General features: G+C 44.9%; 1 protein-coding gene across 1 annotated transcript in view; it reads left to right on the plus strand.

Moving 5' to 3' along the window:
- Positions 1-4100: 4100 nt before the first annotated feature.
- The window catches only part of FRMD4A (FERM domain containing 4A), a 174414-nt gene continuing 155996 nt past the window's right edge, over positions 4101-22518 (plus strand). The window contains exon 1 of the mRNA XM_056516370.1: positions 4101-4606. Coding sequence (XP_056372345.1) covers positions 4448-4606 — 159 coding nt within the window. The 5' untranslated portion in view covers positions 4101-4447. The remainder of the gene's footprint in view (positions 4607-22518) is intronic.

Consider the following 22518-nt stretch of genomic DNA (forward strand, 5'->3'; position numbering starts at 1 on the left):
GCAGGGCCAACTTTTAGCTGATCAAAGCTCTCAGCAGACCCAGTATGGACATCTATACTTTATTTTCACTCCTCTTAATTTGCAAGAGTTTCCTCTGCCTAGAGCATATAAATTGTATAACAGCCCTCAGGATCTCAGGATTTGCTTCTTCAAATTAAATGCCATTCCCAGATCCTTTTAAGACTCTTCTCTCAAAGCTTTCCTTATGCAAACAATGTTCAAAAGTACAAGAAATAAAACTAATAATTTGCAGTCCTTGCACTCCAGGAAGCTCCCAACTGGACACACAGAAACCCTCCATGATCCCTCCTTGGGTGACAGCAAGTTCATGTGTCAGGGGAAAGACAGAGGAGCCCAGATGAGCCAGCAGGAGGGATGACAGCACCTTGATTTGGGTGGAAATAGGGCACTCAGAGACTCAGGTTCCCAGTGGATCTGGTGCACAAAAACCATTTGAAAATCTTGGGGACTGTGTGGTTCAGTGCTGGTGCAGGAGGAGGTCTGGGCACATGTGGAGGGAGAAGGGTGGCTCCTTATCCAAATGTTTGATAATTTGGCAGCAGGGCTCCCCTTACCTGCTCCCACTGTATCAGATATGAAAATGATGTGCCATTAAGGCATGAGGAGAAAACTGTAACCAGTTAAATGTCTCAAAAAAGCATCTCCAACACAAGAAAGCATGAAGCTGTGATATGAAAGGGAGCTCTGACAACATTAATCCTCTTTACATTATAGAGAAATAAAGATCAAACAGGGCCATGAATTTGAAATAGAACCTAAAACACCATATTGGGCTGGAGCTGCAGGGACCAGTGGGGCCATGTGCAGAGCAGAAACAGGATGTTTCTGGTATGTCTACAGCAAACTCAAAAGAAATTGTCTCCCACCCAGAATGTCCTTCTTTCAATGCTCCCAAACACATCCACACCCATAGGAAAGTTGTGGGTAGAGGTTTACTCTAGACCATGGTGGAGATGCTCTTCCCAAGGCCAGAACAGAGAAAGGTGAACATGGACCCATCTCTCAAGCTCCTGGTGCTGGCAGCACCCACCTACACCAGGGCATGACAGGGATTTGTGGGGTCTGCAGAGAGGAGGAGCTGCCTGAAGAGTTTGGGATGGGAAATCCACCCCAGCCCTCAAGCCCCAGTGCCAGTCCCAATGAAACAACACAGCAGCTCAAGGAGGTTTTTGCTTTTTTTCAAGGGAAATAAGAAGCTATTTTAATACCCTAGTAACAGCCTTTGGACTGTCAGTAAAATGTGGGAGGTTTCATAGTAAATGTTTTGGCTGACATTTTCTCAGAAACAGCAGGAAATAATCAGTGCATAATTAGAGAGGAAAAGACCTGCAAATGTCTATAGATCTATGTTGAGCTCAAAGGGCTTCTTTTTTTTCATAATTGACCTTAGTGAAGGTGAAGCTGAGCATGTTTTATAGAATGATAAGATGATTTGACAGAAATTCTTCTGTACGCCAGTGGAAGAGCCAAGTTGCTAATTAACAGTAATTTTTTTCTGCCATTCCCTGTAGCAATAAACTCTTCTGACTATTTTATATAAGAAAAAGCACGTTCTGTGATGTCTTGCTTGAGAAGAGCTCTTTTGGTAGAGTATCCCTTGACTCTAGAGGGGATGGGTTATCTTTGCCTCCACAGTTGTAATTCCCTTGTGTCCTGCAAGGTGGGTTGAGCAATCTGCACTCAGATTTTAGCCTCCCAAAAAATGCTGTGTGTCAGGTCAGCAGGAAAACCTCCACAGGAAACCAGACAATCTGCTCTAATCATGAAGGTAAATCTATCCACCAAAATGTTCACTGGGCCTTCTCTAGACCCAAGTGACTCCTAAGGAGACTGCTCCAGTCTATCAGTTAAATAAATACATTGGAGAACTGTTTTCAGAAAGTCTGATTATATCATCAGCCAAGTGAAAAGTCTCCTTCAGAGCTGCCCTCATCTGTTGAGTAATTACCGAGCTGGGACAGGGGCTGAAAATCTCCTTTCAGCCATAAGGAAAGACTTGATGCACATATGGAGCAGCTAATTTTAAAACTGTGGTATATCCTCCATTTCCCCTCCTCTCCTCTTTCCAGAATACCAAAGGGGTTAGGTCACATCCCAGAGCAATCACTTGCTATGGTTTCTTTTCTCCCTCTCTGTTTTCTTTTATCAAACACATTTCTTTCTTTTCCTCTCTTGTGCTCCCAGGCAGAGATCTTGAATATCAGGCTACATGTAGCCTGAAGCAAATATTGTCTAGTCAAGTTACACACAGATACATATATATATATTCACACACACACATATATATATGTATATATATGTGTGTGTATATGTGTGTGTATATATATATATATATATATACACACACACACATATATACACACACACACATATATATACACACACACACATATATATATGTATATATAATTCTTTTTATCCAAATGAGGCTTTATAATGGAGATGTTCCTGGTCCTTTGTCTATACTGCTGCTAACAGAAGCAGTGTGTTACTGAGTTTAAAGGCAGGAAAATAACCAAAAGATGAGCAAAGGGAGTTTACAGAAAGGCTGGACACCAAGAAAACAGGCAGGGACCAGGATATGAGAAAGGAAAACTGCACTTAGCAGAATGAATAGCTCCTAACAAGTTTAAAGGAAACATTATTACAATTTTATTACCATATTTTATGAAGTTGCTCTGAAAACGAAGTCCTGAAGAAGCAATTAGGCTGAGAACATGAATTTTGCAGCTGTATTTTCCTGGCCCTCCACCTGCCCTGTCAGGGAGCTGACGAGCATCCTTGTGCTGCTGTCATGACTCACAGCTCGCTGTGTCCTTCAGCCCTCAAAGAACAGATTATGGATGGGGTCATGGGGGACAGACCTTCAGAAAATCAAACAGATATTAATATTCCTGCTTCTTCCCTATCCAGGGAGTTGAATCAGGGAGGACATTTTTGGAAATGATGTCTTCTCACCTCTGCTAAACCCGCAGTTTTAGGAGTTCGGTGCGTGCAGGTCTCTCATTATTTCAGCTCAAGCTGTCCTGCCTACCCCTCTAAAAAGTGCCTCCTAGGAAGTGCCTCCATGGATGCCTTCTTCAGCTGACTCCTAATCCTGTGGCCTTTTTGCACACATTCCTCTGAAGGGAGAGTAAAATGAGTGAAAAATAGCCCTGACAGGCAGCTGTCTCCAAGGGCACTGGCTTGCACTGTGCCTTTGATAAAAATACTTCCAACCTCAGTTGCCCCACCTGGTGATTAAATAAGAAGAAGAAGCACTCATTGAATTTAGTTGGAAAATATCATGTAACTTAGCTCCATGATTTTGTGGTGGTTTAACTGCAAAATCCTCATCTTGATAATGTATTTTTGCCCTTACTGGACCAGCTCAACTCATCATAGATGTCAACAGTATTGAAGTCTCCACCCAGACAAGCTGATCCCATGGGGAAACAGCAGGGAACTGATCTCTTCTCAGCACTTATTTTAAGAAGGGATGCCAGGAGTGAATCTTTGTACCCATAGACCAAAAATGGTCCAATTCTTCTGGAATTTCCTCCTGGGCTTGTTCAGATGAGACCCACCCTCATGAATGTGGCCTCACCAAGGGTTAAAAATATCTCCACATCAGCTGAGTAAGACTGATATTAAAAGGCTGTCAATTTCCAGAAATATCACCCCTTGGGTAAAAAAAAAGTGCTTTGCAGACTGTTACATAATTCTCATGGAAAGATTAAGTTCCCTTACGAGTTCAAAACATAAAAAGGCTCCAGAAAAGATAGCTGGGTGGGAAAAAGAGTGAGTGTGCAATGGTGAGTTAACACACGAAACAAAAGGATGAAATGTTGCATGTGGCAGAGCTGCCTTCTCAGATGTTGTTCTGGAGTGTTTGAAAGAGTTAAACCCAATAGTGGAATGCCTTGGGAATGCTGGCAGACGGAGAGTGAGCAGCTTTTTTCTTCCCTCTGGATGGAGTCCCAGCACTGAGCATGCAAAGTGATGACTTTGGATCCGAGTTTGCTCCTTGGATCTGCAGCAGAGAGCTGGGAAGTGATGCAGTGTTACCAAGAAGTCCTTTGCAAGGGATGTGCAAATGCCTTCCTAAGTCAGGAGAGGTATTTTTACCTCCTCCTTGCTCATCTTTGGGTGCAGCAGGACTCGCTCTGAGAAGATCCACAGAGGGAGAAACCACATCCTGAAGGGCGTATGCAAAGGGAGAAAGGCACATCCCCAAACAGTTTATTTTGGCTGCTGGTTTTTGTTGTCTGTTCTGGTTTGGTGGTTTGGTGGTTTGTTGGTTTTTTTTTTTTTTCTCCTTGCTTTTCGTTCTCCTTCTTTGATGGAAATTTCAGTGCCTCTTTAACCTTGCAGTTCATAAGGCGCCCTGGGATTAGCTGGCTGCCTCTGAGCAGAGGATCTGGGGTGATTCACACAGGGAGCTGGCATGGCTGCTGTGCTCTTTGGCTTTGAGGATCTGCTCTACAGCTGGGACAGCCTGGTGTGGAGCCTGACGTCCCGGGCTCTGAGGACTTGCCGCTTTGGAAACCTGCGGCTCCTGCAGCTCATGCTGAAGCCATGGTGCATTTCCAGAGACCTTTATCAGGTAGGGTAACACAACACCAGGCCAGACCCCCAAACCCCAAGGCTGCAGGGGGGAGACCCCCTGGGAGCCCCACAGGGTCCTGTCCTGTTCCCACCAACCACTCTGGGTCCCACACAAGCGCTGGGACAGAGGAGATGCTGTGGGCAGGGGAGGAGTGGCAGGAGAAATATTTTGGTTTGGAGGATGCTGATGGGGTCTCCCATGGTCCAAACCCTACTTCCCACAGAGCAGGGGGGGAATAAGTGAGAGCAAATTAAGGTTCAATTTGCTATATCCCCTTTCCTTGAGCTTTATACTCATAAGTACCACCTTAGCTTTTCTGCTTCCTAAGGCTGTCCCTACAGCTGCATAGGAATAATTTATAATCTACCCAGACGAAAGGATGCCTAAAGGCACCTAATCTGTGGAAAATGGGCATTTGCAGAGGGTTTTAAACTATAGCAGCACTAATTATCCCTGAGTGACTTGTGCAATGCCTTCTGATTGCTTCATCTTGCAAAGTCCCAGGCATCTGATTGCTTAAAGTTTCTGGTTTGCTTGATGTATGGTTTATGTGGTATAGAGAGCTTAGGGGCTTGGATGAGTGGCTTCTCTGTAGAGTTACATTAACTGCTTGCAGCTTGGGGTATAGTGACACAGCTCTAATAAACTGTGTGTGTTTCTGAGACTGATTAAACTGGGTTAAACAAACTGAACATCACAGAAGGAACTAGTGCTGAATGTCACTTTGAAAAGCAACTCGTTCCAGTCCATAGGTGAGTCCAGGTTGCAATGTAAACCCAACAGCTCGTCTGATTTTTAAATCAGCTTTAGACAACAGAGTCTAGACATTTATTCTGCTGTGGGGACAAGCCCATTACAATATTTATCATCTCCACAGATTTGTCTAATGCCGGACGCTGGAGTGACTGATTGGTATGTGCATTTGGCAAATGGATTTTCTGCTACTCCCATTTACTTGGTATTTTGCTTTTCCTGTGCTTTGGAAGTCTCCATGTGTGAAGCCAAGTCATACAGAAGGCAACAGATTAAAAGTCTGTAGAAATTTTGTGTGATGGTTAGAGGGAGACCAGGGCAGGGCTCTCAGTAATTTCAGCAAACTTTGAACCAGCTTCAAATCATGCTCTGGTTTCAGCAGACTTCAGGAATAGATTTTATGGTATTTGGAGTTCAGCAAGCATGGGCAGCATTTTTATTATAAGTGTTTGTTCCAGAAGACACCCACAGCCAGTCACATAAACTCATTACCCAGGGCTTGGCTTTGAAGCCCCCCTGAGATGCAGCCCTGGGATGGCTCCAAGTGAACCACGCTGCCCTCCCTGGGCTCTGTGGCTCTGGCTGGGGTGAGCCCAGAGGTCAGTCTGTGCACAGGCTGCCTGTGGTGTGGGGCTGACCCACCCTCTCCTTGCAGCTTCTCTCAGGAACCTGAACCTGAAACCAATCAGCTCACATGGGCCTGGGAAAGGGGAGGGGAAAGCAAGAGGGTTCAATGCTAAGCCTCATTTTTACCCTCCAGCTATGTAAAATCATCCTCAAAAACCAAAGAGTTGGTTTTGAGGTGTGTCCAGATTCTGATTGCTGATAATGTGTCCCAGGCTATGCACCAGGGAATGCCACTGCCTGTGAACACTCCCAGGACTGGTGTTCTCTCAGCAGATTTACATTGCTGTGAGCATTGAGCACATCCACAAGTGCACGTTTTCCATTGCAAAATGCACATGCCTTGGGCCATTCCCCCTAGCATTTTATCGTGATTCTGGCATGTTGTTCCCCTTTGCCAGAGTCACCAATGGAATGGCACCAGCAAGGTGCCTCTCTTCCCACCCAGACAAGCATTAATGCAGCCTGAAAGACACTCACAGGTCAGGTCAGGATGGACTTGAGGAGTTGTTTGTTTCTCAGACAGAATCTGTGAACATCTGCAAAAGCTCAGTAAAACACGTCACTTTATTTGTCAATGCCCATGAGCTTGCAATTCTTTGGAGAGGATCTGAAATGCTGGGTCAGGTACCAGGAGAATTGCTGCTGGGTGGAGGTTTGTCAGAAAAGGCATCTCAGAGCTCATCACTGTGGAGTTCCAGCAGCAGCAGTGTTATTAACAGCCAGCATGAGCTGATACCTAACTCCACACTTATGTATATTAATCCTAAAAGCATTTCCTCCAGTAGCCAGCATCGTCCAATTTAAATGCTGGCAGGGTATTTTAATAGAGTATTGCTTGGACAGAAAGCCTGACAGTTTAATCACTTCCCAGAGACAGAAATTTCTTCCACTGCTGATTATTTAGATGAGCAAATAAGCTCTTGACTATGCTAGTTTTTGTTGTTGCTATATATTAATTCCTGTTGCTACTGCACCTTAAGAGCAAAGCAGACCAGTGTAGGAATTCTGCCTGGTACCAGAACCAGAAAAACCCTAAAAAGAAACTTTAAAGAGAAACATTAGTCAACTTTGTAGAATTAAGCCATGCTTTTTCATATCTGAAAACTATGTTTTGTTTTTCTTTGAGTTAATCACATCTCAATGTATCTCTGCCTCTGGTGCCTTTTGCTAAAACAGAGTTGGGGCCAGCAGAGCAGTGTAGCACACAGCCAGGTTCTGGCTGAGCAGGACCCACAGCACTGGGGAATACCCAGCTCCTCCCCCAGCCAGGATTGTGAGTGCTCAGGTGTGGCTCTGACTTAGATAATTTTTTTTCTATCCTTGCCTTAGTCTGTTGTCTCCACCATACAAACATTCCAAAACTTGCCAATTGCCTTCTACTCTCCTATCTACAAAATATATAAAAGCTAAGACAACACTGTACAGATTTACTTCCAATACAAGAGGCAATGGGTTCTTGGAAGCAAAACAAGCTCCAGGCATCAGCACAATCAGTGTAATTTTATTTATGATTTATGATGAGATACTTTACTTTCTTTGTTCTCAGAAAATCAGCACCAGTGCTTTAGCAGAGATAGGTGAAATAGCAGTTTTGGGGGGATGCTGGCTGTGGTGGTTAGAGTGGGATGTGAAACACTTCAGTCTTCAAATCCAATCTGACACAGCAATTGGAAGTCTGGACTTGCTCAAGCTGCACTCTGAGCAGCAGTTGTTATAAAATAGGTTAAAACAATCAAAAAATTCCTTCATTCTTGGTGTCCAGGCTGGATTTGTCTCAGGGATGCTGAGTGACTCCGTTTTTCACTGTCTGTAAGCAATGCTTTGGTACCCAGGCCATCGAGCAGTACTGACAGACAGAGGCTTTTGGTACCCTGAAGGGAACCATCATCTGTCTCAGACTGCATTTCTTTCCCAGCAAATAAATCCTCCCCCAAGTCTGCTGTGATTCTCAGGGACACATTTGTCTGCCCAGTGTGGAACAAACCTCTTGCCTTGGTCTGTTTTCAGTGGGGTTAATATTCACCAGTTGCCATATTTTAATTGTAGTGAGTGCTTGCTACATTTTAATTGTGTTTTGTGATCCACCATGTGGTTTTCTGACTGCATGATTGGAATTTATTTGAAAAAGGAGATGAACAAATAATAAACTTGCAGCTGAGGCTCTCAGACAGTCAGTTGTGCAAGATGTCACCGAGCTGTCGGATGTATTTTTACCAATGCCCAGATGTCTGACTGCTCTGACCTACTAAACAAATGGTCCTGTGAACTAACACAGTGCCTGCTTTTGCAGAAATACTCACATTTCAAGAAGTACTGGGGGAGGGCTGGCTTCTTATTATGGGATAGGCAGTCAGTTCTGCATTTTAACATCCTGAAGATAATTCACTATTTATTTAATCTCCAAATCCATCAACAAATGTTTTAGTTTCCTGGCTATGCCTGTGAAATGTCAAAGAACATTAGGCAGTGCAGGACCTACATCTACAGTAAAAATGTGTTTATGTGTCTTAACTGTTTAAAATCCCACCAACTGCTCCTACAAATTCTGAGTCAGACAACTGGATGCAGAGCCATCTCTCAAGGATACCACTGACAAACATTTATTATTTCCTCACTCTCTGTAGACAGTAGTGCTGTGTACTTTTTACACACTGCTTCTTATCCACCAAGTGCTTGGAAAGACAGATAAGTAATTTTATGGTTACAGAATCCGAAGCAAATCAGATTAAATTACTTCAGGTTAGGGGCACAAGTGCAGAATTGTCTCCAGAACCTCACTGACCCCCAGATGTCCAGTCACAGGCAATGGAATTAAGGAGGGAGGTGGGATGTAGAATTTTGGGGCTGGGTGCTAATGTAAAATGAGGAAGAGGAAAGGGCTTTTGCTGTGCTGGCAGATATGCAAATTCATGGAATATTCTATATTTTAGCAGAAAGTTTAATTTTGGCTATTAGGAAGAAATTGTTGCATATTAGGGATTAACTCTTCACCAGGGCAGTGAGGCACTGGCACAGGTTGCCCAGAGAAGTTGTGGATGCCCCATCCCTGGAAGAGTTTGAGGCCAGGCTGGATGGGGCTCAGAGCAACCTGGTCCAGTGGGAGGGGGCTTGGAACTAGAGGATCTTTGAGCTTCCTTCAAACCCAAACCATTCTGTGATTCTACTTTCCAGATCTATAATTTTCCCTGAGGAGAAGGCACTTCTTTTTCCCACAGAATTCACACTGCTAGCCATGGGGTGCTATAACAGTTTTTCCCCAGCTGGGCACTGGGGAGTTGACCTGGAGGGTTTTGGGGTTCCTCCTCCATTCACCTGGTGTTTTTCTGGCTCCCTGCTGGGTAGCTCATCACAAAAGGGACAGTTTCCATTCCATGGTGGGATCTGAGACATCCCCAAACCCCATGTACCCTGGGAGGAAACATGGTCTTCCTCCTCAGAAAGGAAACAGTTTGGAAATTCCATTCTTGTTTCAGCATCATTCTTCACCCAGCTTGCCTTGAAGACATATCATGTTTAAGCACAATTAAAGATTCAGGAGCAAAAGCAGCATTTTGCACGCCTGCCCTGCTGTTGTAAAAGGCTGTGCAAAGCAATTTTGGGCAGGAGAGAGGAAGGAAAAGGCTGAAATGTTAAACACATCATTTCAGATTGGCAAAATTTCCAGGTTTTGATTTATAGCTTCATCACCAAGTAGATTAATGTGGAATTCAAACACAACCAGCTCTTTTCTTTCCTTCCAGGTCTGACATATTAACATTTCCCATTAATCTAGTCACTCCAGCACGATGAAGGCTGAGGAAATGGGGGATTAGGCATGTAGGAGTGTTGGGTGGGCAGGGAAAAGAGCCAGCAAAATTCACTGCAGTTAACTAACTAACTAAAGTAGAGGGCATGGGACCTTGTTCAGCTGAGTTTGAAGGGCTCTTTGCTGGTCTCTGCCCTCTTCTCAGAGCTTTGTGATGCCCTGGTGCAGCTGGGGCTCAGGAGGCTTCAGACCCTAGGCTTGTACTCTGCCTAATTCCCACTTTTGTGAGCAGGCAACTATGATTTCTTTTCCCCAGCACACTTTGCTGATCCAGTCCACAGTCTCTGGAGCTGCCCTGGAGACTTCTCAGACTTTATTGGTACATATTTAAGCATTTATGACTGCATATTTAAGCATTTATGAGATTTGAACTGTTTCATTTGAAAAAAAAAAAAAATAACAACGAAAACACCCAAACCAACAACAACTAACAAAAATCACACCAAAAAAAAAAAAGAGAGGGAAAAATAACCATCCACCCAGAGCTGCAGAAAAGGCTAATGAGCCTCACATGTTTCCAAAGGCAGCTAGGGAACTTTTGGCTTGCAGAATTTCTCACCCCATCTTTATTACAGGCAGAAGCAAAGAGGGTTAGACAGCAAATGGAAGGGAGAGAAAATGCAAATGCTAAAAATTCATTTTTGCCAGAAATTATATCCAACAGACAGGGAGAAAAAAGAGCTTGTGGGGAAACCTCAAGCCATTTCCATTCAAGTTGACCATGGAGAAAATACAAGAAGTGTTCACTAAGCTCCCACCCCCAGGTATTTTTATAGCACATTGTAAAGCTGCCTTCAGCATTTGATACAGACTTCCCCTGCCTTTGTGGGGCTGGGAAGGGCTGGGACAGTGTGGAAGGATCTGTGCCCCACAGAGCCCCTCAGAGCACTGATGTCAGTGCAGGGGCAATAACCCTTTGCCTCTGAACAAACACTACTGCCCTCGACAGCTGGTGGGGACTCATCTTTTGTGGGCAGGACAGGAGGCACAGGGCTTTCCTGAGGGCAGAGAAAAGCTCCAGAAGTGGGCTGGGCAGGGGCTGAACCTGAGCCATTAAATCACATCAGATTGCTGTGCTGCCTTCCAACAGGGAGCTGCTCCAGGCTGGGGCTTTGCTCACTATAGCAAACACAACACTCTGGTGTTCTTCATGGGCTGCTAGAAAATGAGGGGGACCTTAAACCAACATTGACCCTCCTATTTGTCTTTACATGAACTTTAGGGCTGGTAGAAGAGTGGTTGAGTCTCATGACTGAGTTTTTTGGTTCAATAAATGCATCAGCCTCTTAAAAGAAGAGGTGTATTTGGTGGTGTTTTTTTTCCCCTGTGAATTCTTCCAGCCTGCCTTCCTGTGAGAAACACTCAACCTCCAGTTCCAGTCTGTTCATGAGAGAGGAGTGTGGCTGCCCCCATTTGGAACAGGGGCAAAGCCTTAATGGTGTTAAATCCACCCCATTAATAAATGGGTTAGGATTGCCAGTGCAGCCTATAGAGGCCACCAGCTTGAGCAGACACAAGCAATGATGAATTGTTGCTAGACAGGTGGATTTGAGTCTGTCCCAAAGCTGAGCTCTCCTGAAGTTCACCAAGGACTTGGGTGTTCCTGCACTATCTTTGCTTTAGTCTGCAAGGGATAAAAAACTGTGCTCTCCACAGGAGCACAAACTGTCTCAGCTGAGACAATCTCCAGCAGTTTATCTTGCTTATAACAGAAATGCATCTTGCAGCAAGGCAAGGGGAATATTTTTTGATCCCCTGGTTTTGCAGAAGCCAGGTCTGAACTGCTTCTTCCTAGGCTTAGCTATTTTCTGCTCAGTGTCTAGGATCATGAGATGGAATGCATCTTGTGCTCCTTTAGTTACCAAAAATTAGGCAATTCATCCATGCTGATTCCTTCCAAGACAGGTGCCTTGTGCAAGTCATTCTCTAGAGGTGCCAAGCAGAGACAGAAAGAGCTGAATCTGCTAAACCCAGCTGCATGCTTAAGTATTAAACATCCTGTTACCTAGAGCTCAGTCATGTTGTTCTGATTAAATATATGTCATCCAAGGCCTGGGTGGAATATTCTGGAAGCCTACAGGAAGGTCAGCAATTGTCAGGACAGTGCCCAGCAGTCCTGCTGGAGTTAACCTGCTCTGTACTGAGACAGGCCCCCAGGAACCTGCTTGGGGTGAAGAGCTTGGCTTCCCCAGAGACACATTTGTGAACACTTCAATCCTCTAAAGTAATTGAAAACAGCAGGGAGTTTTGCCTGCAGCATTTTTGTTTGGCTCAACCCCTTCTCCCTCAAAGAGAAATCCATCTTGAATGCACAGCTCAGAGCAGACCCAGAACAGGTCCAGTCCCACCAGGATTCCACGTGTCTCTTCTCTTGCAGAAGAGAAGATGATCATGCAAACCAAGGCTTCTTCCTTCACCCTTTGCAACATGCCTTGGAGGCCCCACCAAAGTCCCTGTGCAATGGATGCCATTTCCTCCAGATGTTCTCCTGGAGCTAAGGTGGAGCTGACTGGGGCCACTGAGCCAATCCTGCCCTGTCTGTGTTTGCAGCTGCACCCAAGATGCTGCCACGAATCAGCTGTGCTCTTACAGGAACTCTTCACACCCAGCCAACAGCATCCTGTTGTTTAGAGACAAACAGGAGCTCTTGGGAGCTTTGGGGAAAAAACAGGACAAATTAGGCACTCCAAAGATGACTCTTTTGTGATAGCAAAAAAAGAACAGAACAAAGGCTCTGAATGCCATCCAAGTGTAAGTACCAACAGGCACTGAAGTTGAGGGATAGCTTGCCTGTCCTTTGTTCCCTCTGTCCCTCCCAGGCTGGACTGAGGAGGATAAACCCTCAAAGGTGCACCTTTGACACCTGCAAGTGGCTACAGGCAACATTTGCACATTAATTACTTCTTAAGCTTAAATATAAAGCTTAAATTTCTGGTGTCCACTCCTTTTGATTCATCTGTAAGACTCTTCATTTAAATCTCCTATGCACTGCACGTGTTCAAGTGAGCTCACAGCAGTTGAGGGTTGTTTTCTTAAATATGAATCTTATGAGCTCAAGCTGGAGGGAAATTGTTATGGGATTTCAAACCCTGCCTTTTTTCCTTCCTCTCCTTTCAGCTCAGGAGGCACCTTTTTTTCAACCATGTGAGTCCACTGAGACTCCAAAGCAGCTGACAAAGCCTAGCTTCAGGCCAGTCCTATCCCCTGCTCCTGGAGAAGAGCTCTGCATGGCAGCCAGTGCTAAGTCCCAACTACAGAAAGTTATCCAAGGTCAAATTCCTCCATGCTCTGAACTTCCATCTACCCCCCAATGGGGATTAATGTCTGTCCAGCACCTGGCAGGAGTCACCCCATGTCTGCAGCGTTGCATAACTGTGTGCAGTTACTCACCAATTTCACTGATCACTCTGCTGCTGAACACTGGGACTTGAGGGGTTCTCAAAGCTCCAGGAGGGCAGAAATGTGAGGTTACAGTCATTGCAAACCTGCTTTGCTCCACTTCCATGAGGCCTGATTTAACCCCTCTGTGTTCAGGGGCTTAACACATTTGTACAGTCACTGCCATGCCCATAAAGAGGCAGCTCATGATGAAGAGAGACCTGACTGAGGGCTGGGAATCTTTATGTTACTGTAACTTGCTGAACTTGGGTTGACCTCTGCTTTTTCTTCTTTTTTCAATGTTTTTTTTAAATACTCTTTAGAGCCCCACAGCCACAGGAGTCTACAGTCATGCAGGTCCTCATGTGCCCAGCCACAGCTGAGACAACAACTCTGAGTGGCATCAGGGCTGCAGGCTGAGCTGGGCTTTGCAAAACCTCAGGTGATCAATCAGGGGTTTTTCAAAACCAGACTGCAAATGAGGAACTGTTTGTGCCAGACAAATTATATCAGAGCAGCCACTGGGATGAGGAGGTAGTGAAGGAGGAAGGGGAATAAGCAGCACAGGAGTTGGGTAATTTCTAATTAAAGTGAGAATAGAGCCAGTGTTCATCTCAAAAAAGAGGTTCTGGGAAGTTCACTGCATCGCATATTCTCAGGCATTCATCATCTGAAATGTCTTTTAATTGCCACTATTATATCATATCACAAACATTCTTGTAATTTATCAGTCATAACCTCCTACAAAGGGATCCTTTCATTCAAGCCATTTTCATGGAAATCTTTTCCCCTTGGATCCCAGTCCTGCAACACACTCACACCAGGAATCTGGAAGTGGAACTTTTTTTCCTAAACACAAGTTGTTGCTTTGCAGACAGCATGTTTCAGTAATGGACTGTGTCCCAGTTTCAACTTCTTTCCTCTTCATCTCACAATAATCAGCTCTTAACAGTTCTCCTTCCTCTTATGGTAAAAGTTGAAATGTAAATAATCAGGATGTCCTAAGTGTCAGGAGCCAGCTGAGTCCTGCTAGCCCAGACCCTGGGTCTCCAACACCAGGCTGCCTTAAACATTTGGCTCAGCCAACAGACTGTATTTATAATGTAAACTCCCCTTGTCAGCTCCTAACTCCTGGCTCCAGCTTTAGAAAATTTAACATTTCTGGGGGTTGTATTTTCCCACCACTTAGTCAAGAGCTGAATTTTTTCCTCTCAGAAAATACACTTGTGTGTCAAAGGCCAACAACCAAAAAAATATCAGTAGTTTTTCAGCCTAAATATAGCACAGAACTGAGATCCCAAATTCCTGTGAAAGAGCCAGTGTAAACAGCCATAGTCTGTGCAACCTGGGAGGGAGCTGCAAGGGGCTTTTTCCTTATGTTATTGCACACCACGGGGCTGGATGTCCTGGCATGGGTGAGGAGCCCTCTGTGCAGGGACATCCTGACCAAAGTCCTTCCCATCTGTGGCCTTCATTATCCAGCCTCAGCAAAAGGCTCCAGAGTCACCCCAGCCCAGAGATGCTGTCCTTGCACTGGCTTACACCCACAGGTCATAAGGGATTTTTTGGGGGATCTTGATGTGACAGCCCCAGGTTGAAGTGCAAAGGAGTTGCATTGCAAGGATAAGCCATGAGGATGATCCCCCTGTGAACACAAAGCCAGCCAGAAGGAATAAAGCCTTGGCCCTCTGTTGGGTGCTGGTGATCAGTGCTGGCTCCAAGGAATAATCCATTACCATCCCAAGTAGGGGAATGTATAACAGCAAAACTAGTCACATACTTTCCCATGGATGGTTTAACAAGCACAAACTCTTTCCTCTGATTCATCTCATCTTACAGTTCATACATAAAGTAAAAAGTTCATGCATACAGTCTTTCCTACCAATAGCTGGGAGTGACCAGGAAAGATAAATCTATTTGCCCTGCAGAGATCTAGGATGGCCCAGGACCATTTACCACCCACTTCACCTTCAGCCTAGGCCAGTATCTCTCATTCATTAATGCACATGGATAATGTCTTAACCATTAGCGTGGTTGGGAAAGACATGAGAGCCATTAGAGCTTCCCCTCCCTCTTGCATCAGACTTGGGAGGGTTGGAATTAAATGAAACCTGGCCAAGGGAAGTGCAGCAGGGAATAGAGTGAGCATGGTGTTGAAATGGTTTGTGAATGCTCCAGGGTGGGCAGAGCTAATTTCTGTCAAAGCTGATAACGCTGGTTTACCGCATCCCTTTTCATTTCACTAACCAACTCTCAGTGGATCTCATTATCCTGGAATTCATTCAAGAGTCCCCATCTCCTCTAACAGGGCTCCAGACACCTTGCAAGTCTCCAGAGATTAATTGGTATTAATACAGAGAAGTCGTAAGTTTTCTCAGTGGGGCATTTGCTCTCATGTCTCACAAGTTTGTTGTGCTTTAGGGATGAGTATATTTGGAGGGCCTCTTGGGATTTTCTCCAAAGGCTTTTTCAAAGGAAAGGTCTTCTCCAAATCTTTCTGCTCACGTGCATCTTTTTGGGGGATGTGCTTTGCTCTTTCATTCTCAGCCACTATTTGCTTAGGTGCAGGCAGGCTGCTGTCTGAGCAGCAGGTATGGGACTGGAGCAGGGTGACAAAGCCAAGGGGATGACAAGCCTGTGGTCTTGGAGAGCTGCAGTGCCCTTGAAACACCACGTATCTGCCCTCTTACAGATTCACTCAGACCTGCTTCCCTCCCATCTGCTCTTTCTCCTCTTGCTTTCCAGTACTTTTTGTTCTGCCTGCTCTTGCTGGGAGTTGCACCCTATCTCCTGTTCATAGGCAAATTAAAGTGCTTGCAGGTGACACTGCTCCTAACCTCCTCTGAGACAAAACCCAAATGCCGCTCAGGATGCCAAGTGCTGCTTCACAAGTCCATGGTGCACCCCAGGAGTGAGAGCAGCTGGTGATCTGAGCATTACAGTGCTGCAGCTGTGGAGCATGGGGCCAGCTATTTGAAGAAGACTCCTCTGTTAGTCATCACTGGCCTCATTTTGATCACCCATCAATATGCTCATCCTTTTATTTCTAAATACCCAGAAAGTCTTCATGCAAAATGAAACACGCTCCAAAAGGATTTTGCTGGGCCATTTGGCAGATTGAGAAATCTGCAGAATCACTAACATTTAACAGTTTCCATAGCTATAAAAATAAATGGAGTTTTAAATTAGTAGTGTAAGAGCCATGAGGAATCTGGAATCAGACTGGGACAAAGCTGGATCTCAAATCAGTTGTTCTGATGCTATTCTGGACTGGGGAGGTTTTTGGGGGGTAGCTAAATGCTGGGAAGTCCTGAATAAGCTGTTTCATTTTTGAAGGAAAGACATGAATAGCAATTTAATTTGAAAGAAGAAATTTGCCTTGCATTGTGCCAGCCTGAGACAAGGACACTGGGCTCTGCACCCAGCTTTGCCAAGGGCACTGCAGCATCTTGGGATCTTGCAAGACCTTTGATGCCTGTGTGCCTGTGCTTCCTCCTCCCTTGTTGGAATTGCTTTGGGACAATCTGAGTTTATAAAAGTGCTCTTGACAGGAGACTTCTGCCAAGCTATGAAGGCTGCACTGTGCATAATGAACAGTTCTCTTAATGAGAGAGAGAGCACCATCATTCAGCACCAAATTCATGCAGTCAGTCCAGTCATGGGCTTTCATCTTGCAAATGCAAGGGACAGCTTGCACACCATGGGCTGATAAGAGCAAAGCCACTGTGCAGGGTTGAGACCATAAATCAGGAGGCAGAGCTGGATTAACTAGCATGTACACCAGGACATGGTATGGAAGCAAGGGTAGGTGTGTTACGTGGTCCTGCTGCACCTGGGCTGCTCAGATTTTCATGCACAAGCAAGAAATATCCCATTTCCCAAGTTCTTTCAAATCCCTTGAACTTGGATTTTTGCCAGCAAGCTGAAGTAATGCAATGAAAATCCAAAAAAAATCTCTCAGTTCCCCTTTTTCTGGCAGTGATAGAACTGATTAGAGGGTTTGTTACCAAAAAAAATTAAAGATCTTATTTCTTTCCCTGTTTTCATAGAACCATTCCTGGTTTCCTTGGGTTTTCCTTGCCTTTCATGAGCCTGAGCATCTGTACCTGAAAGGTGCCATAACCCACCACCAAATGGCTCCACGAGGCAGCTTTGAGCAGGTGCTGTGTGACAGCAGGAACTCCAGTCAACCCCGAGTGTTTGCTGAATCAGAGTCTTTAATTGTATTCAGCAATAAAATCTGTGAACTGAGGAGCAGTGAGAGGACTTGAACAAGAGTTCCCTTTCTCAAAACACAGTATTTACCAGTAAAGCATCTAACCCAGGGAATGGGCAGAGCAGTGAGGAGTTAGGAGAATGCACAGTACCACCTAGTGACAGAGCCTGGCTGCATGAGAAGGGCAACCCCCTGTTTGCAAAGTTCAGGGTCCATTTCCCCATCCCACCCTTAATCTGATTTCCCAACTGCACCACATCCACAACCACATCCGTGCAGGTGGAGGGACAGCACCATTCCAGCAGCTGCTGATTCTTTCCTCTTTTTTATTGTTTCTTCTTTGCAAGGCAGGGGTTGGATGGACAGGGTTCCTGTGTCCCATCAGAGGCAGCAGTGGGTGCAGTTGCTGTGTGGGGTGTGCAGGTAGGGCTCAGCTCACATCTCCCACTGAATCACCCACGAGGAATTCCTCAGAGCATTGTGCAAATGGGAAAGGGGAAAATGCAGGGTCCAGTGAGTAATGCAGCCTTTCAGGGCATCTGAAAATAAAAGAAATGCCACTAACTTGTTCCATTTGTAGAAACGATGTGAAAGAGCAGTGTGACAGGCTCTGCTCAAGAGCAGGCTTGTAACCTTTTCCATTAATTTCTTTTCAAAGAATTGCTTATTGAAGGCTAAGCTGCTTTTTATAAGCCTTAGAGGCTGAATGTGCCTTTGCCCTTTTTTATTATTATTGCTGCTCCTCTCCCTTGCTCTCTTTTTAGAGAAAGCAGTTACTGTGCAGTGGTTTCTGTCTCTGTAGCTGAGACAAGCTCAGCACAGAGATGGGAATTTTGTCACCTTTTGGTAGAGGTGGGATTGCATACAGCAAAGTGAACTAGAAGAAATCCAGTTCTGTGGAATTTCCCCATATTCCAGCCCACAGGTTTACCCATGATCCAAGAAGATGTGCTTAAAAGAATTTGATTCCTTCTCCTCATTAAGGTCCCAGGGAAAGGCTCCCCTGGATATTCAAGCTCTTTCCTGGTCCTCAGCTAGAAGCTTCTCTAGTTGATGGGCAGTATCTTGCTTGCAACCAAACAAGCTGAGATGATTTTCTTAAACTGACATCCCTTCCCTGAGTTTCACTAAAGACTGGATGGGAACCCAGTCACCAATGCAGCCTTGTTGGGAAGGATGAATCAGGAAAACTTTATAAATATGATTGCCTAGCAAAAGATTTTGAGAATATGGAAATCATAAGCTGCCTTTCTTCCAGTTGCTAAAATCTACTGAATCACTGGAGTGCAAAAAAATAGCACAGTTTTTGGGGCCACCAACATGATTTTGTCCTGAAAAAGGTGATGTAGAGCCCCTGAGTGAACTGATCCCAGCAAGAGCACCTGCCCACTGCCACCCATGGAATGAGGCTCTCAGGCACACACCCATCCCACAGCAAGTACAGCATCTCCAGCATGATTTCTTCTTAGCTCTCTTATTCTTCTTGAGCTCATTGCTTTTTTCTTTCCCACAATCCATGGTGCTTTGTCCAGATCCTGAGCAGGGCAGCTCTGGAGGAGCTCCTGCAGCTGGGTAAACACTCCTGAGTGAATGGGGCCCTTCACAATGGAGTCACCAGGAAATCCAAATACTGTAAAGGCCAACAATTCAGCAGGGACATAATCATGTCATTACAACCCAAGCACCAGGAAAACACAGCCTGGATTGAGTTGCACCCCAAACAATAGGTTTCCCACCCCACAGCTCTCCAGGAGTGGTTCTTTCCCTCTTGACTTTGTTCAGCCATCTGCAGATGGATATGGGGATCTTCCCTTCACACCCAGGATGTTTCAGCCACAACAGGCTGCACCAGCCCCATCCCCTTACAGGCCTGCAGTCTGTGTGGAGACAGGATGGAGGGATGATAAATGCAGGAATATTAACAGGTTGGATTCTGTCCTTGTTTATGCAGGGGTAAATGTGAATTATGAGAGTGAAATACTGCTGATTTATATCAACCAGGCGGATAGAGAGCTGGGGCAGGCTGGCTGCTTCCACAGGTAAAGGGTTATATGGACTTTTAGGCAGCAGGGTGAGGAGCAGAAGTGGAGGAGTCTCTATTTAATGTTTTTCCCTGGCATGTGGGAACAGCTGCTGGAAATCCAGTGTCATTTACTTCTGTCTTGTACAGTGGCTTTGTCCCCTGTGGTCTCTCCTGGCTCTTGGATTCACTGCGTGGTCCCATGCAGCTCCCTTTCCCCAGGATGTACTAATCCTATATGTTTTTCTGGAATGCAATTGCATGCAAAGCAACTCTCATTAATCTCTGTCCATTGCTTCAAGGCAAACTTCCTTCGATGGAAATTGCAGATTTTACCAGGATCTGACCTTGAACAGAGAAGCCAATATAATACATGCTGATATGGGCAAACTGGCTGTGAGTCTCAAGTGAGCAAACACCAAGCCAAATCCTGAAGTCCAGAATTAGGAACTTTGTAGTAACTGAGGAGCTGGCTCACTGTGCTATTGGCACACAGGGAAATTAATCATATCCTGCAACAATGTGCACAGGATGAGTTTGATTTATTACTAATCCTGTACACTCCTGCAGCTGCTGATGTGCTGCCAGAGGGTACCTTAATGATGCAGCTGGCACCCCTGTGTGACAGTCATCAGCACAGCCAGTGCCTGGCCTTGGATCCATCATCCTCAGCCTTTGCTACCTGAGCTGAAAAATCAAGCCCTGAAGCTGAGAGTTCAAGTTTGTCTCCTATATAAATAATAAGAATTATTATTCTTATACATTCCTATCCAACAATAAGAATGTATAATGTGCCCAGACTAGGAGAGCATGTGTAAAATAATAGATATTTCCAAATGCTCAAATCTGTAGAACAAAACTGATCTTGGCTCAGCCTATGTGAGTTTCTATCACCCAGCTGCCTCATGCTGGGCAGTCAGTGGTGGAGGAGTGTGGGGAAGCTGTGCATCACCCTGAGGCCAAGATGGTTTGTAATCAAGAATGGAAAGACACAGCTACAGCAGTGCTGTCTTTCCAAAATACATCTGACCCTCATGAGATTAGGCTGTGGAAAGAGGATATGGACGAAAATAAATTCTCATTCTTTGAGGGTTTCTTGCCTTGTTTTAGTCCTGGGCTCTGCCTGATTAAAGGCATTTCAGATTTTAAAATTCACAACCCAATGTGTGGAAAAATTGAAATACATTGACTGTGGCAATAGCTATATTACATGTTTTTCTTAAGCTTTGAAAAAAATTGAGATTTAAAGCCTTTTTTTTTTTTTTTTTTTTTTTTTTTTTTTAAGTAAGGAAAGTCAAAATAAATCATTGTGAATTTTCCTGCTTTTTCATAACCAAATAGGACTTTCAGCAAAACATACATTTCCAGGGCATTTTGTCATGGGTACTTTCTCTGCCAAAATACTACTTTCATCAACACCTTTCCAGTTGACCAAAGTAGTCCCTTTGCTCAGGGCTGGTCATGCAGACAGCATTAAACGTGCCTGCTGACCAGGAAAGAGCTGTGCCCATTCTCACACCAATGGTACCAGTGACAAAAGCAGATTAGACTTATTCAGTTCAGCTCCCCATGGAAGAACCTGCTTTGTGCAGAACACAAGAGTCTAATTTTCAGAGCAAGGGTGATGTGTTTCCAAGAAGATAAAATGTGAGGTAACAGCTTCTGAAGAGGGTCCCACTGAGCTCAAGGTTGCTTCAAAAGACCTTTCTTCTCTAGGATGTGCAGTCATGTCATGAGTTAGGCCTGGCTTTAAATCCCTCCAAATCAGAGGTTGAGTGGTAGGGCTGGTTTAAATGCACATGACTTATAGCTGTAGACATCAAGACATAAGGCCTTGCCTGTGTTATTAACACTGGGATAGTGTGTTTTGCCTGATGTCCCATCTCCTTCCACCCTGGCCAATACAGCAGGGGAAATTGGTGCATGGCAGGAGACCCTTGCATCATCTGGAGACCCTTCCCCAGGGCAGGGCCCTCCTCCTGCAGCACAGCAGGACATGTGTGACCCAGTGTGGGTGACCCTGGGGCAGAGATCCGGGTCAGACGTCGCCCAGCCTGGCTGTTAATCATCCTGCAAGGAACTGGCTGCAAAAACCCTGGAATGAGGCTGTCAGCATCAGAGGAGATCCACACTGGGGATGACAGGCATGACCTGCTTTTCATGCTTTCTCTTTTCATTTGCTGACATGCTGTCATTCTGTGAATAATCTGGAGTTTTTCTCTCGGGGATTTCTCCCTTGTTCCTTCAGAACTGAAGATAAGCAAGGTGGGGATGTGGGACAGCAGTCACACAGCTTCAAATACCCCAAACACAGTCTGCTGCAGCTGGGTAACTCTACTCATCCTGGATGCAGAAAGTCTTACTAAATGGTGATGGTACACAATGCACAGCACCTTCAGGATTTCCTTCAAAATTTCTTCAGCCCTAGTTCTCACTGAAATACATCTGTCACTAGAACAACAAAAATACATCAATTTTGCACATAAATATATGCATGTGCATGGGAAAGAGTCCTTAAAACAAGGAAACTGCAAACCTTCTTGCAGCAACCTTTTGTTTTATTCTGAGCGTGTTCAAAGAGGGAAAGGTGGGTTATGAGTTAGGATGTTCCTTGTTGTGCCAGGAATGGAGATACCAGTCCAAAAAGCCAACTCAAACACTTCAGAAAAGTTGGGTTGGTTTTTCAGCACCTGCAATTCAGCATTTACTTGCACATCACCCCAAATGAGTTGCCTCAAGTTAATGCAACCCTGAGTCCCCATTTGAGCTGAATCAAAACCTCTGTGTGCTTAAATGTGACATTTGGCACAAGATTTCTTGGCACTGCACCAGGGCACCGTTAGGCACCAAACACTTTACATGAGAGGTGTTTAGATGTGTGGATATTCAGGCCTGATTTCCAACCAAAATCTACCATGTTCAACAAAATCTTGCTTTAATCCCTTCTAGGTCATCAAGCTGTTGATAATTATAAATTATAATTATATTATAATAGTAAGTCATCAATTACTAGACACTACAGAAAGAGAAATGAAAACATTCTCTGAATTCATGCTGCTGCAAAATGATTTTGACAGACTCTGCTGACAGCACCTTGCATCTGCCATCCT

The sequence above is a fragment of the Oenanthe melanoleuca genome, chromosome 1A (genome assembly GCF_029582105.1).
Source record: "Oenanthe melanoleuca isolate GR-GAL-2019-014 chromosome 1A, OMel1.0, whole genome shotgun sequence".
Taxonomy (NCBI): domain Eukaryota; kingdom Metazoa; phylum Chordata; class Aves; order Passeriformes; family Muscicapidae; genus Oenanthe; species Oenanthe melanoleuca.